Below are 12,795 nucleotides of genomic sequence, written 5' to 3' on the forward strand. Positions count from 1 at the left end.
CCTCCAGAGCAGCATTCAATTGCCTCAGCTGTAATAATACCTTATTTTCTCATGCTGTAATCCTCTGCCTCACACCTTCCAGCTTTGCAGCAAATGAGGTAGTGTCTAAACATACCTCAGAGCTTGTCCACCTGTATGAAAATAAGCTACATTAGCCTAAAACTCTAGATTCTGGAGAGAAATAGCCACAGATACTTTCCCCCATACCCCTAATTTGACTCTGTCTCCCTCTCCTCTTATCTTGCTTCTCCCCATGTTCTCCTTCTTTTTCTTATTATTCCCATTCTGATTTCTTCTGTTCCTTTCTTTCTCTGCTCCTCTCCAACAATCTCCACATCCAATACCATTGCCTCTCCCTTCTTATCTACTCCTATCAAAAGCCCCTGCAGCTTGACACTTTTTCATCTCATCCCTTTTCCTATTCAATGCCACCATTCCTGTCCCCCCTCCCCTCTGCTTGAGGCATCTGAATGTCCCCTATGCCCCTGTTCTCCAGATCCCATCCTCTAACCTGTCTCTCCAAGCTCCTGCACGCAATCCCTTTCTCACTTCTATTCCTTCTTCTGGCTCTTACAGTCTCTTGACTGTTTTTTCCATACAGCTTTCCTCATCTATCTTCATTTTACCACGATTGCTACCTTCTCCTTTCTCCTTGCTACTGGAGATTAGAAGTTGAACAGCAGACCCTCCAACCGCCTTCCCATAGTACCTGTGGTCAGGCTTGCAGCTAGAATTAATCGCAGAGGAGCGAAAACTAGAAACTAGAGGATGGAGCTCTTGAACATAAGATGTCTCCAATGTGCATGAACAACCTCAACCTGAGGGCAAACTCAGGGGCACTTTTCTCAAGACAGCAAAGGGCATCTTCATAGTGTTAGAGTGTCATTCTATTAAATCTCCAAAACCTCATTGCAGTGCACTACCAGCACTAACACTTCTCAGGAAAAAACTGCTGGATTTTTTGTTTGTTTGTTTGTTTTTAAAGGAATACATTTTCCAAATCTTTCTCTCAGAAACAACTGACTTTTTTACAAAAGTTTTAAGCAAAAGAAAAAGAGAAAAATCAACCAAAGACTGTGTCTTATCACATAAAACTTGCCAAAACCATTAAAATTTAGGGAAGCTATAAATGAAGCAGTGCCTTATAGTAGGCAGTGACAGGCTTGCTTTATTCTGGCAGCTCCACTGACTTTGAATGTAATTAATAAATCTATCAGCTAACTTAATTGTTCTAGTTAAGCAACCACTTCTAGTCACACCTTGGTAAATAAAATCGTTCTTCTCATCAGTTATGGGTTAGTCCTCATGTTGTCACTACATCTCCGCGCAGCCTAAAAATATCTACTTATCATTTTTCTCCTTGTTCCACATGCCCAAAATTTAAGGCCATATACATATGTACATATGTACGTATGTATGTATTCATTTCAACAAACTAGAGTTCACTGAAAACTGCATCTGAATTCACCATCCCTAACACTGTGAAAAGCACAGAAACAAGAACTGGCCCAGAATCTCCCAGGGTAACAGAGTATACCAGATGACCATTTAATGGTGGTGCTACAGAGGCTCTAGACTACCCTTCCTGAGCACAACACTTCCTTCTCATCTCAGCAGTTTCCATTTTTCTTTAAATGTCCTTTTCCCATCAATCACCAGCTGTGCAGCAGCACAGCCTACTGTCTGTACTGCATCTGCCCTGGAGTACTAATCAGCAGGCACCATGCAACCTCACTCCATACACATCTGAGACAGAAGGCCTAACTAAAACAAGGACTACATGCTTGCTAGTTTTAATTTTTCTAGATAAAGCCTTTAAAACTTGTCCGTGGGGATTCAGATACAGCAGAATCAGAAACATAAGGAGAAGCAACGTACATGAATATTATGAATATGAGTTATGTACTGGGGGGGGGGAGCAAAGAACACGTCACTAGAATTCTTCAAAGCCAACAACAGCATTCGGACAAGCTCCTCCCATCTAAACTTCAGAAGGGATTACAGATCTACTGCTAGCTTTGAAAACCTCAAAAGGAACAAAAGGCTAAGCACCACTTCTGAAATAGGCCAGAAAATAAAAGATGCTCTTATGCAAACCTGAACAGAGCAAATAGGATTGCGGTAGTGGAATTTTCTTACATTAGGGAATGACAGTAGCAAAATAGCTGTTTATTTGGCTGACATCTACAAAGGTATCACTGGCTCAAGATCATATGAAAACTATTGCCTACACTTATGAAAGCAAGCACGGATTGTAGTGGTTTCTGCTTTTGGGCACAGAAACAGAGTTACCTTAAGAGTGAGTGTTCTGGTCCTTCTCATAACTAATTCCCATGAAGGCTCCTTTAACTGAAACATCAGGCATCCAAAATAGTTTATTTACTTTTGGAAACCTGGATCTACATTTTAAGAGTRTGGGCTGATGCAGAGAAAAAAATAAAGGGAAGAATATATAATAATGGAGAAGAAGGACGAAATAAAAGAGAGGTACAAAATAGAAGAAGCAAAAGGACGTCTGTCTAGTTCACCATGTCAGCATATTTTTTTAAGCTTAAGGGAGCCACTAAGAGTTGTCTGTGGTGATGGTGATAGTGCAGCATCAAGCAGAGAAATGCAGAGGGCTCTTACTGCAGCATGTGTGTCTGGCTGGCGTCCTTTTGTTTGTCAGGTACCTCGTAGTGCGGGGAAATCTTGCCAAGGCCGCTATCACTCAGCATCCTCTTTCGAACCGCAGGGTTCCACCGATCTGATATTCTAAGGAAGGAAGAAGGAAGAGAAAGGAATTCACCCCTCAGAAATTACCTCTTGAACTCCAGTTTGAAACTTTCTTATGCTCATTTGTTCCTAGTATTTTTTCAGCCCACAGTGAGCTAAATTAGCTTAACTGGCTGAGTGTGGGATTGTTCATAAAGGTGAATAGGAGCATTTCTGGTCTTCTGACAAGGAGAAACAGAGACACTTCACTGTCATTCTCATGGCACAAAGGGCTTCAGGGCCTTATGCACTGGTATCACAGCCTTGGCTATGCAAAGAAGGGTTTTGTAACTTGATTGATACAGGTTTATGCCAGTGGCAGATTTACACAGAGGGCGTGAGGAGGTTGAAAGGTGTTGAAGACATCCTGTAAGTCCTACTGTTAGCTCCAGGAGGCATGATGGAGCAGACGTTATTCCACTGCCCTTCTATCACTACTGTGGCTGTCCCCAAATCCCTACCTARTATCTGCCCTTTGATACATTCCCCYCATCCTTCAGAGTGCAGGAAAAGAAATGTCCAACTTTAATATGGCTGCTGAAGGGCAGMTCCCAGCAACACTCACCCAGAGGCCTGCTCCACTACCAGATCAGGCATTCCTGGTGGCGTTCCCACCTGCTGTGACATTACCAACTCTGGATCCAGAATAAAAATCTCGTCCTGCGAAATTTCTGTCACAAAGTGCAAATGTTCCTGTTGGAGTGATATAAGGAATGAATAATGAACCTGCAGYATCACTGGTCTCTCAGAACCTATAAAAAAGCTAGGTGTAAATCAGTTTGTCTGAGGATCATTCACTAGAGTTTGCCTGTGTATTTATTTAAGTGCATGCACACAGACACACAATAATACCTGTCTCACTGAAGTCACCAACAAAGATTTTATTAATTTCAGTGGAAACAAGATTTTCCCACCAGCAAGCATCACAACCTCAGCAATGCTTAAAAGACCRCTACTCATTGACTCACTGTCCTATCAACATCATTCACCTGAAAACTASAGGTCTTCCAGAACAGCTGAAATATGTACCCCTAGTTGAGGACTAGTGCCTCGAGTCTGTCCTCAGCTGATGGTTGATAGAAATTTTCATCTTTAGGAATTCTTTTCCAAACCTCAATTGTCTGTACGTTGTGGTTTTGTTGCATCTCCACCATCAYGGTCCCTCTTCTCCTCGACTCAAAGCTCACATTCTCAACCCCTCTTTTCTGGTATTTCCTCTCTTAATCTAAGACACAAAAGTTTCCTTGCCCTTCAAAAAACAATCAGTGTGAGTTGCTCTGTCTAATTAAGCGAATGGACAGGAAACCTCTCACGCTTCATTCACTGGGACCACSACACACCATTGTTTTCTTCCCTACAGAGACACACGGCAAAGGGATAGGAGTGAAAGATGACAATTCGTACGGAGTCAGAATTAAGCAGTGTAGAATAAGCCAAGCAAAATCACATTCCCCAGTTTAACCTGGGGGAGTTTATCTTCCTCATCCTTGCTCTCCAAATATTAAAGTATAACTTCAAAGTAGTTACACGATTKTGTGTTCAGAAGCCCTTGGCAGGCTACCTGCAGGCACTGAACCTGGGATCTCTAATCTAAAGCCATAGCTATTTCTATCTGAACCAAACAATCAGCTGTTTTTGCTAGGAAACAATCATATGTTCATATAATTCAGAAACAACTTCCATAGTTCTCATGAGGACAGGATACTGATGACCAGTATGTGAAATCAACAGTTTACACTTAATGCTGAGCCATTAATTGGCCTGTTCTGGCTACAAATCAGGAACACCAAAAGCTCTGTAAAATTTTCAATTTGCCTTACAGAAAACATACTCAAATTATCAAAYCTATACTGTAAGTTTGAATCCAATGGACTCACACAGGGCTTCTGTGTTCCCTGGAGTACTTGGTGAAGCTCTGATCATAATTCTTAATTTATAATATCATATAAATTTCCATAGCCATTGTACGACACGCACAACRGATTCAGATTTCAAGTGAGCTAAAAGCAGCAGTGAAAAGATAAACTCAAGAATTCTCTTGTCATGCAATGTCCTTAGTAAGGCACRATAACAAAAAGAAATCTAGAAAATTTCAATTTGTACATCAGACTGCTAGTAAACGAAAGGGAAGATGATCAGCAGAAATAAATCTTCAGTGAGTTTAGTGAAACCATGAATTACATCAAATGAAAATGGCCCAAAATACTTCTTTACTTTTCACAACACCAACAGAATTTTAGACTACTAATGAGGAATGACAGATAATTAATTTTAAGCTGCATCTGACATAGCTTTAAAAATAGTCTATAGAAATAGTAACAGAGTTGAGATTTACCTGAGATCTGTCAATGCGGTAAAAACGATCAGCAGAAGTTGCTGCAAGAAAGTGAAAAAGAGCAGCAGTAAAGAAACTGGTCTGGGCAGAACTGGAAGAACAAAGTGGGCTGAGCTAACATCAGCACCACGTAAGACAACYTTTGTGTCAGTTAAGTCACATTTGTTTCATAAGAATAGAATTTGATTCACTATGTCCATAGTCCTATCTCATTAGATGGTGACTTTAAAGTTGGAGTTTAATAAAACAAAGATAATTGAAATTGTTACCTTGAAGTAAGTAGTCAAAAAAATATGAAAACTAGAGTCCACAGTTAAAAGAATACTTACAGTAAGAAACTGTTACATTGAAAGTATCTAACAGAAAGGTCTGCATTCTTCCAATGAGAGTACAAGTGTATCCTAAAATTGATGAGTCCAATAGAATCAGTTCAGATTTTGAATCTATAGACCAATAAAATGCTTGGTAACTCCTTGTAAAGCAAAGCTTGGCCCACAAATAGTGGTTCAGAGTTACAAATACATTAAAGGAAAATTTATTCTACCCAAAGCAACACATGAAAAGAGGAGTGATTCACTAAATAAAGTATCTATTATGAATCTTGTCACTGCCAAGTGATTTAGACCACTAAAACCATAAGTATTTTATGACCTACAATGTACTTCATCAAATGTGATTYCTTTTAAATTTCTGCTTCACATTTAATTTGACCAGTGAAATCACAGATCTATTCATTCCAGCGTTTTGACACAACAGCACAGTGATGTGGCATTGTAGTTTTTGGCACTGCAAGGGAATACAAAATCCCTCATGACAAAAAATGAACATATCTACCCATCCAGCACTCTCCAAAAAACAGACAGATTCGCAATACACTTTATATCAATTTCACTCATGAGAGACAAGGAAGAGTAGTTAGAAACTGTCAAGGAGAAATTAGTTTTGTTTAAAATAATAAAAAATTCAGTCTCTACATGCTGTAGCTTTTGCAAAAGCAGATGACATTCATTTTGGTTGTTAATTCTAGTGCTCTGGAGCTTGATGTAATGCCCAAATAAGTTGTCTGCTTTGACAAGTTGGGTCAAATAGAAGTGCATCTCCCTGGAGAGTTACAGGAAGTGCAGTTTTTCAAGATAAGAGAGAGCCATTTYCATCACCTAAACACCATAGTATTTAAGGAGAAAAGGGAATGAAAAATGCAACTTTACCAATAGTGTTCTGGTGCATTTCGAGAGTGTTTCTAGAACTAGCTGTACTCTAAGCCCAGGTACTGCCATGCAGTAAGTGCTGCTCATCACAGCAGAGAACTCATCAGCCATGTTCATGGAAGAACATGTCTCCTTGGGGCCACAGCACTACAGCAAATATTTTGAATGCTAGTTGAAGGTCCTGTTTCATTTTTCAGAGGGGAAARGGGGGCAGCCAGCTCCTTCTTTTGCCTTCTCAGTACAACAAGAAGCAATGGTTACTCTTTCATGCTAATATCCTTGGATGGGCTATCTTCCAAAGGCATGTCAGAAGCAAGCTATATGCGAGGCAAAACAGAAGGGAGGTGCACTTACCATCTAGGAAGCACCATCTAGGAGAGAGCCTCTGAACAGAAAGTACTCTTGGGAAAGAGCTTTCTTGGTCCTGGATGGAGGAGGGAAATGGCATTTAAAAAGATACCCCCCAAAAAAAATGACTGTTTTTTTTTCTCTAAAAGAGATTTTTTCCTAGTCTTTAGTTTTCTATTTTTTTCTGCTGACATTGCACAATGTGTAAAACTACATAACCGAAAACCACTGGATCTGTTCCTCRTTGACAACAGAGTTTTACTGTAATATAAAAAACAGTAAACTGATGTGATTAGCTTCAGCYACATCCTTAGCTATCCTCTTTCCTTCAGCTCAGCCATATCAAAAAGCTTTGCATCAAAAACACCTTTCACAGTTGTCTACAGTCCCCCTTATTTGTGGAGACACAGGAACAGAGAGATGAAAGCAAAGGTCAAAGATACAMATCAGGAACAGACATCAGCCATAAACTGTAATTCCTACGTTTGTTTCTTGTGTGTCTGACAGCTTCCTTAATTTAGCTTAGTATTTTTACACTGTTTTCCACCTCTATCAGTCTGCCACTCAGAGCAATTTCCTGCTTTGCCCAGGTCAGTGCATCCCAAATGCACATAAGCATAAAAAGAGCATGTTCTCTGCAACCAGAACTGAGAGTGCACAGGCCKGGGGACCACCACTGTCCAGGCAAGCAGTTGTCCTACACCAACTTGTTCCCAGTCCGGCCAAAGAAGCCTGCTCCTTTGGAGCCAGAGAATGTTACTTCAGCAACTGAGCCAAACGACTAAGGAGGATCAAAGTCCTTCTTCCTCGCCTGTACTCAGAAAGGAGTCAAACAGGCTGCCTCTTGCTTTTTCAGCTCTCACTGAAAAATGGGGCAAAATGGATTTCAAAAAGCAGACAGTGGTCATGGCTCTGTGCCACGGTGCCTGTGGATGGCCAGCCAACTTCCTAAAGCCACTGGAACACAGTGTTTAAACACAAATCAATTTGTACAAGACAAAACGCAACAGAATGGATCGTGAGCACCCACCTAAATTTCTATAGGGTCAGATTTTATCCTTACCTACAATTTAAGCAGTAAAATCAGCAGGCCTGAAAATGATGTCAATTTGAGCATATACTGGCTCAAGAATAATGCTTAAGCTTAATCAGCACTTAGTTCCTCCTTAAACCACCAGACTGTGGAGGGGTGAACCAAAGCACAAGGCAAGAAAGCAAATTGTAGTAGCAATAAGGAGGCARGGTACCTTTGGGAAAAGTATTGCTCTGATGGAAAGTGTTAAGATATGAATAATGTATACTGAGMATATATTTATAATGTGTGCACATGCATTTATAATATGGACATAGAGTGGTGAAAATGGACCAAGATACAATGTTTCCTCCCTGAGATTTGTCAGTACAGCACACAATAGCCTGGCACCTTCCCTGACTGCAGGATGCAGGCCAARCAATTGTCTTATCAGGAACAGTACAGCTGCATCAAGTGATTTGYTGTCTGAAGGTTCAGCACTAAAGAGCAAAGGCTGGCTGAGAGAGTGAGTTCCAAAGAGACTTCAAAGAAGCATRGGTTTACAGGTAGAAGGGACAAAAAGGCTATGATTGTTTAACCCCTAAAACCACAGAAATCTACCCAGCAGCTCTTGTGTCAAAGTCACCACTTCAGCCTTAACTACAGCAGACCTTTCAGAAGCTCTTGGTGACACAAGTGAGAGATTCCAAGTGCCACAAGACCAAGCCATTCCCTCAGGCAGCTGGCACCATGTGCATGGTTTGAAAGAGGAAAGTAGGGTTACTTTGTATACAAGAACAGGGAAGGTACAGAAACACCAAGGCAGAGTAAAAAAATGAATGCTTGCAGTGTATCATGCGTTTCCAATACACCTGGAGCATTCATATAAACACTGCAGAGTTTGATGTTTCTTATATATTTTCCTCTACTTYTACTGCCTAGTGTTTACATCAGTAAAGAAACCTAGAAAAAGTTATTTCCTAACAATTTGTCTTACTGTTTTGCAAGTCTGACATATTTCCAAATCATTTCTTATCTGGGTAGCCATGTGTCAAAGAAAGTTAGGAAACAAATGAAGAACGCATTCATAGAAAAATTGATGTTTCATGTGTTCAATTCCACAGGCTGCACAGACATGAGTCAGTAGGGCTGTGAGRAAGAAGCAGGCTGCTTTCTTCAACATGGGCAAAATCTCAGAGAATGCTGAAGGAAGTTGTCATTTTGATCTGAATGGATAAAACAATTTCCAGACTGACTACAGACGAAATAATATCCTCATATGTCAAGAGGCAGCACACATTGCTCTTTGATGCACAAAAAGATATCTGACACTTTTGCAGCTCTCTGAAAAGGAATGAGGTCATGCTTATAYTGTACATATACACACAACTTCTGGCTTCCCTAGAGTCCTGGTCAGCAGGACGTCTGCATGTGCTAGGTATTGTTTAYAACCAGCTGTGATGATCAGTGTTTYGCCTTTTGATGGACTGTCTCATTTCTCAGCCAGGTGAATGCATATTAGTGCCTGGCATGATGCTGCTACAAGTTGTTAACATTTTTATCTGGTATCACGTCAGCTTTTGCAAGAATCATCTTATTAGCTTCTGCCCCTGGCTTTGACTGGAACCATCTGTTACTGGCTTTCCTCTTTGGTTATTCAGAATGGAAAAGTAAAGATGGCTCCAGACAACTCACATGGTGCCTCAGTGCCCTAGAATTTGATACTTTGCTATAGTCTTGGCAACAGATCTTGTCTGAAATGCTACTGCAGCAAGTTACAGAGCTTGCTTGACTACAAATAAATAAATAAATATATCTTTTTCAGATGCATGATGGCATCTATAGCCATCTCCACAAAAATAAAACAGCTTCAGTTCTCTCCCACGCTTAGACAATGTGGATTTTACTTGAGCCCACAAAACTTGCACTCATGTACAGGTTTTGTCTCTAACCTCTATGCATTACAGGAGGACTGAAGAAGAGGGAACACAAAATGCAATTATGTACACTATTTCTGCTCGAAGGGGCCCAATGACATGTCGCAGTGGTTTAAGCATCAGATTTGAAATACATGAGACAAACTGTCTAGAAACTTGGATCCCTGGGCCTGAGTCATTTTTGGTCTTCCGGTGCCTCCTAGATATCCAGAGCAGGAAATTATAGTCCAGCTATGTCTTCCTCTAATGTGAGTTTATGGAGCTGTGGGATGCTTAGGTATACTTGTGTGGTAACTGAAGTGAGATGATCAAGGGCTTTCTGAAATCCATTGGCTTTGCTAATGTACACGCAAGCATATGCACAAAGCTTTATGCATTTTACTATTTACCCCACTACTGGAGGAAAAATGAGGACTAGGATGCAGAGGACAAAAAAAAAAAAAAAAAATCCAGAGTTAATGGTGTATGTTAAAATGGTAGGTAGTACAAATAGGAGACAATATGAATAAAAATCTTAGGCTTAAAACAGGACGTAATGCTGGAAAAATAAAGAGAGGAATAATTCTAGTAAATGTAAACACAAATTACAAACAGCGTATGCTTCTGCCAAGATTTCACTACAGTTCAACAGCAAAACTAGCCTGAGAAGTCTCAGTCCCACAAGTATGACATTATATCCATTAAACTTGTTAGAGAAACAAAACAGAATGAAAAACAACTCTAGTATCATTTTTCTAATTTGCACCTGGGCCTGCTGATACTATTTCTGCTGACTCTCCCTGTTTTGAGCTGTAGAGGAACCAGGCAAGAGAACTGCATTTATGAGATCTAAAAGATACCCATGACACCTTATTAGTGAGATAAAAAAACATCAACTCAAGAACTTTATTCATGCTCTTTACCCCCTGTTTTCTCCCTTTCTGTAATTTATAGTGGGATACCAACAAACACAGAACAACCCTCAAATTAACCTAACAAGACAGTCTGTAGAAACTGAGAATAWACCCACGTTTGAAGAATCCAGGAAAAACAACTACTGAAGACAAAACACAGAGGGAGGTGCATTCAAAACCTACCATCATAAAATATTGACAGTATGTTAGAGATTTCACAGTGATGTGCACTAGAGGAGACAGCCAAGCCATTAATTTAAATACTGCTATAACTGTAGAGGTTAGAGCCAAGTATAAGACTGATTTCCGACTTTTCATACCCTGTTATGGCCCTCCCCACGTAGACCGATTTAGTTCCTTATTTTACCTCAGGCAGTTTCCTATGCATGAAGCAGTCAGCAACCACTTTGGTTAATTTATAATGAGCGGAACAGAATAATGCATGCTGTTTTATTAGCCAATTCACTAGATACTAACAGTGCTCTAAAACTCAGTTCCAGGCCAGTGTTTGATACAAATGTCAAGAGCATGAGGTTAAAATTGGACAAGGAAAAGCAAACAAACCAAGAGCTGGCATGAAGAAGATAACTTCAGAAAAACATGCCAAATCTGCATTTCCTCTTAGTGTCTTCCTGRGTTCAGGGCATTTACAGGACATATTTATCAAATTGGAATCTTGCCTCATCTAGATAATCATTAGGACTCAATAAATGATTGGCAAATTCAGCACAACGGGTTCCTATCAGTTGGGTCCCTTGGTGTTTTCTTAGTGAATTAATCCCTGCTAACTATAACAAGATTTGTGTCGTTAAATCTAGGAAGAGGTTATCAACACTACGTAAGCTTGAATGTCATACTCCTGGGCACTGTCTCAACTAAGACTTGTATCAAATCTCTAATGTCAAAATAGCTCAGTAGCCGGTGCAGTTTGAGCTAGCTTACACCCAGTTTGAGCACTGTGCAGTGCAATGGACAACAAGCAGTATGTGCTCTTGAACACTACTTCCAACAGTAAAACCAAGTTCTGTAGTCTATAAATGGTACAATATAGTTACAAAAGGCACAAAGAGCCCAGTTTTAAAAACCAGCCATGTTACTTGTGAACACAGGTAGAGCCTCCACGTTATTTACAAAAGACAAGGTTCTGTGCAGGATGGATTAAAATATGCTCTGAAGACTATGTTAAAGTAGTAGATCACTGTAGTGCATAGAATTATTTACAGGCTAGGCCTGTTAGCACATCTTTTTACTCAGTAATAGGCTTTATTGCTATAGTTATGCAATATAATGTGTTATTGTTCAGTTTCTCAGAAAAAGAAACTTACTTTGTCATTTGTCCTACAGCAGGAAATGTTTTTCATTCACTTCAGGACACAAAGCACTACTGTTGTAATACTACTTTTATCATCATGCTGTTCTAATTTCAAAGACAATTCTGTAGMGTTTGCAAGGAAAAGGATTGTCCCAGGGAAATCAGAATGAATCTCCAAAATGTGAGAGTGAACAATAATCAGAAATTCATCTGATGTGTATGCTAACAAAAAGAACAGTCTGGGTGCAAATACAAAAAGTGCAGTTCMTGTTGTTAAGCCTGTCTTCATTCTGCATTTATTAAAAGGAAAGTATTTCTTACCTGATAATGAACTCTCTGTGTAGCAGAAGTTACCGACTGTAGATCCTAGTAGAAAAATTAAAGATGTGACCAAATGACCAATGACCAAAGAAATTCAAAGTAATATAAAAGTTGTTTGCATTCTTACTACGCAAAGCAGTCAGGTAAATGTGATAAAATAATTTTTCAAATATTTCTTAGTGCTTTAAAGTATATTAAATAAACACCATTGAATACTTGTGGAAAGCTAAGAAAGTTTACATTTGCAAGCACTTAGTCCATAAAAAAAAACATTTTTTAAAAAACTAATAAGGAGTATATGTTAATGGATCTTTCCATATCAGGGACTTGTTTGTTCCATGAAAAGAAATTCAGAATATTGGCAATAAAGTGATAGCAAAGAAGCTAAAAGCCATAAATCTTTTTGGCAAATATTTCTGAGTAATTAATACATTAAAGAAAATCCTTGTTTTAAGGCAACCTCATGTCAGAAAAGAGGGTGTATCAAAATGATCATACTTTAGTAGGTTAAGGTATCTAGTTAATTTTAATAGAGATTTTGTCAAATAGCTTTAGCTCATGCCATAGCCTACCAAAAAGCCTGGCCTACGGATTATAGTTCGCCAGCTGGCATGCAAGTAGGTAGAGTGCCAAAAGCCTTGGCACCTCTATTCCCAACGAGTGGGTCCAAGCCAA

The 12,795-nt window shown here is 39.6% G+C and overlaps 1 protein-coding gene across 1 annotated transcript in view; it reads right to left on the reverse strand.

Annotated features, from left to right (window-relative positions):
• Nucleotides 1–12,795, reverse strand: part of DGKI (diacylglycerol kinase iota) — a 177,371-nt gene that overhangs the window by 46,995 nt on the left and 117,581 nt on the right. Inside the window, exons 24-28 of the mRNA XM_085324112.1 lie at nt 12,121–12,165; nt 6,652–6,721; nt 5,090–5,130; nt 3,320–3,447; nt 2,629–2,754 (exon numbers count right to left, since the gene is read on the reverse strand). Coding sequence (XP_085180238.1) covers nt 2,629–2,754; nt 3,320–3,447; nt 5,090–5,130; nt 6,652–6,721; nt 12,121–12,165 — 410 coding nt within the window. The remainder of the gene's footprint in view (nt 1–2,628; nt 2,755–3,319; nt 3,448–5,089; nt 5,131–6,651; nt 6,722–12,120; nt 12,166–12,795) is intronic.

Source organism: Rhea americana, unplaced genomic scaffold (genome assembly GCF_003343005.1).
Source record: "Rhea americana isolate MKP2758 unplaced genomic scaffold, rheAme1 scaffold_9, whole genome shotgun sequence".
Taxonomy (NCBI): domain Eukaryota; kingdom Metazoa; phylum Chordata; class Aves; order Rheiformes; family Rheidae; genus Rhea; species Rhea americana.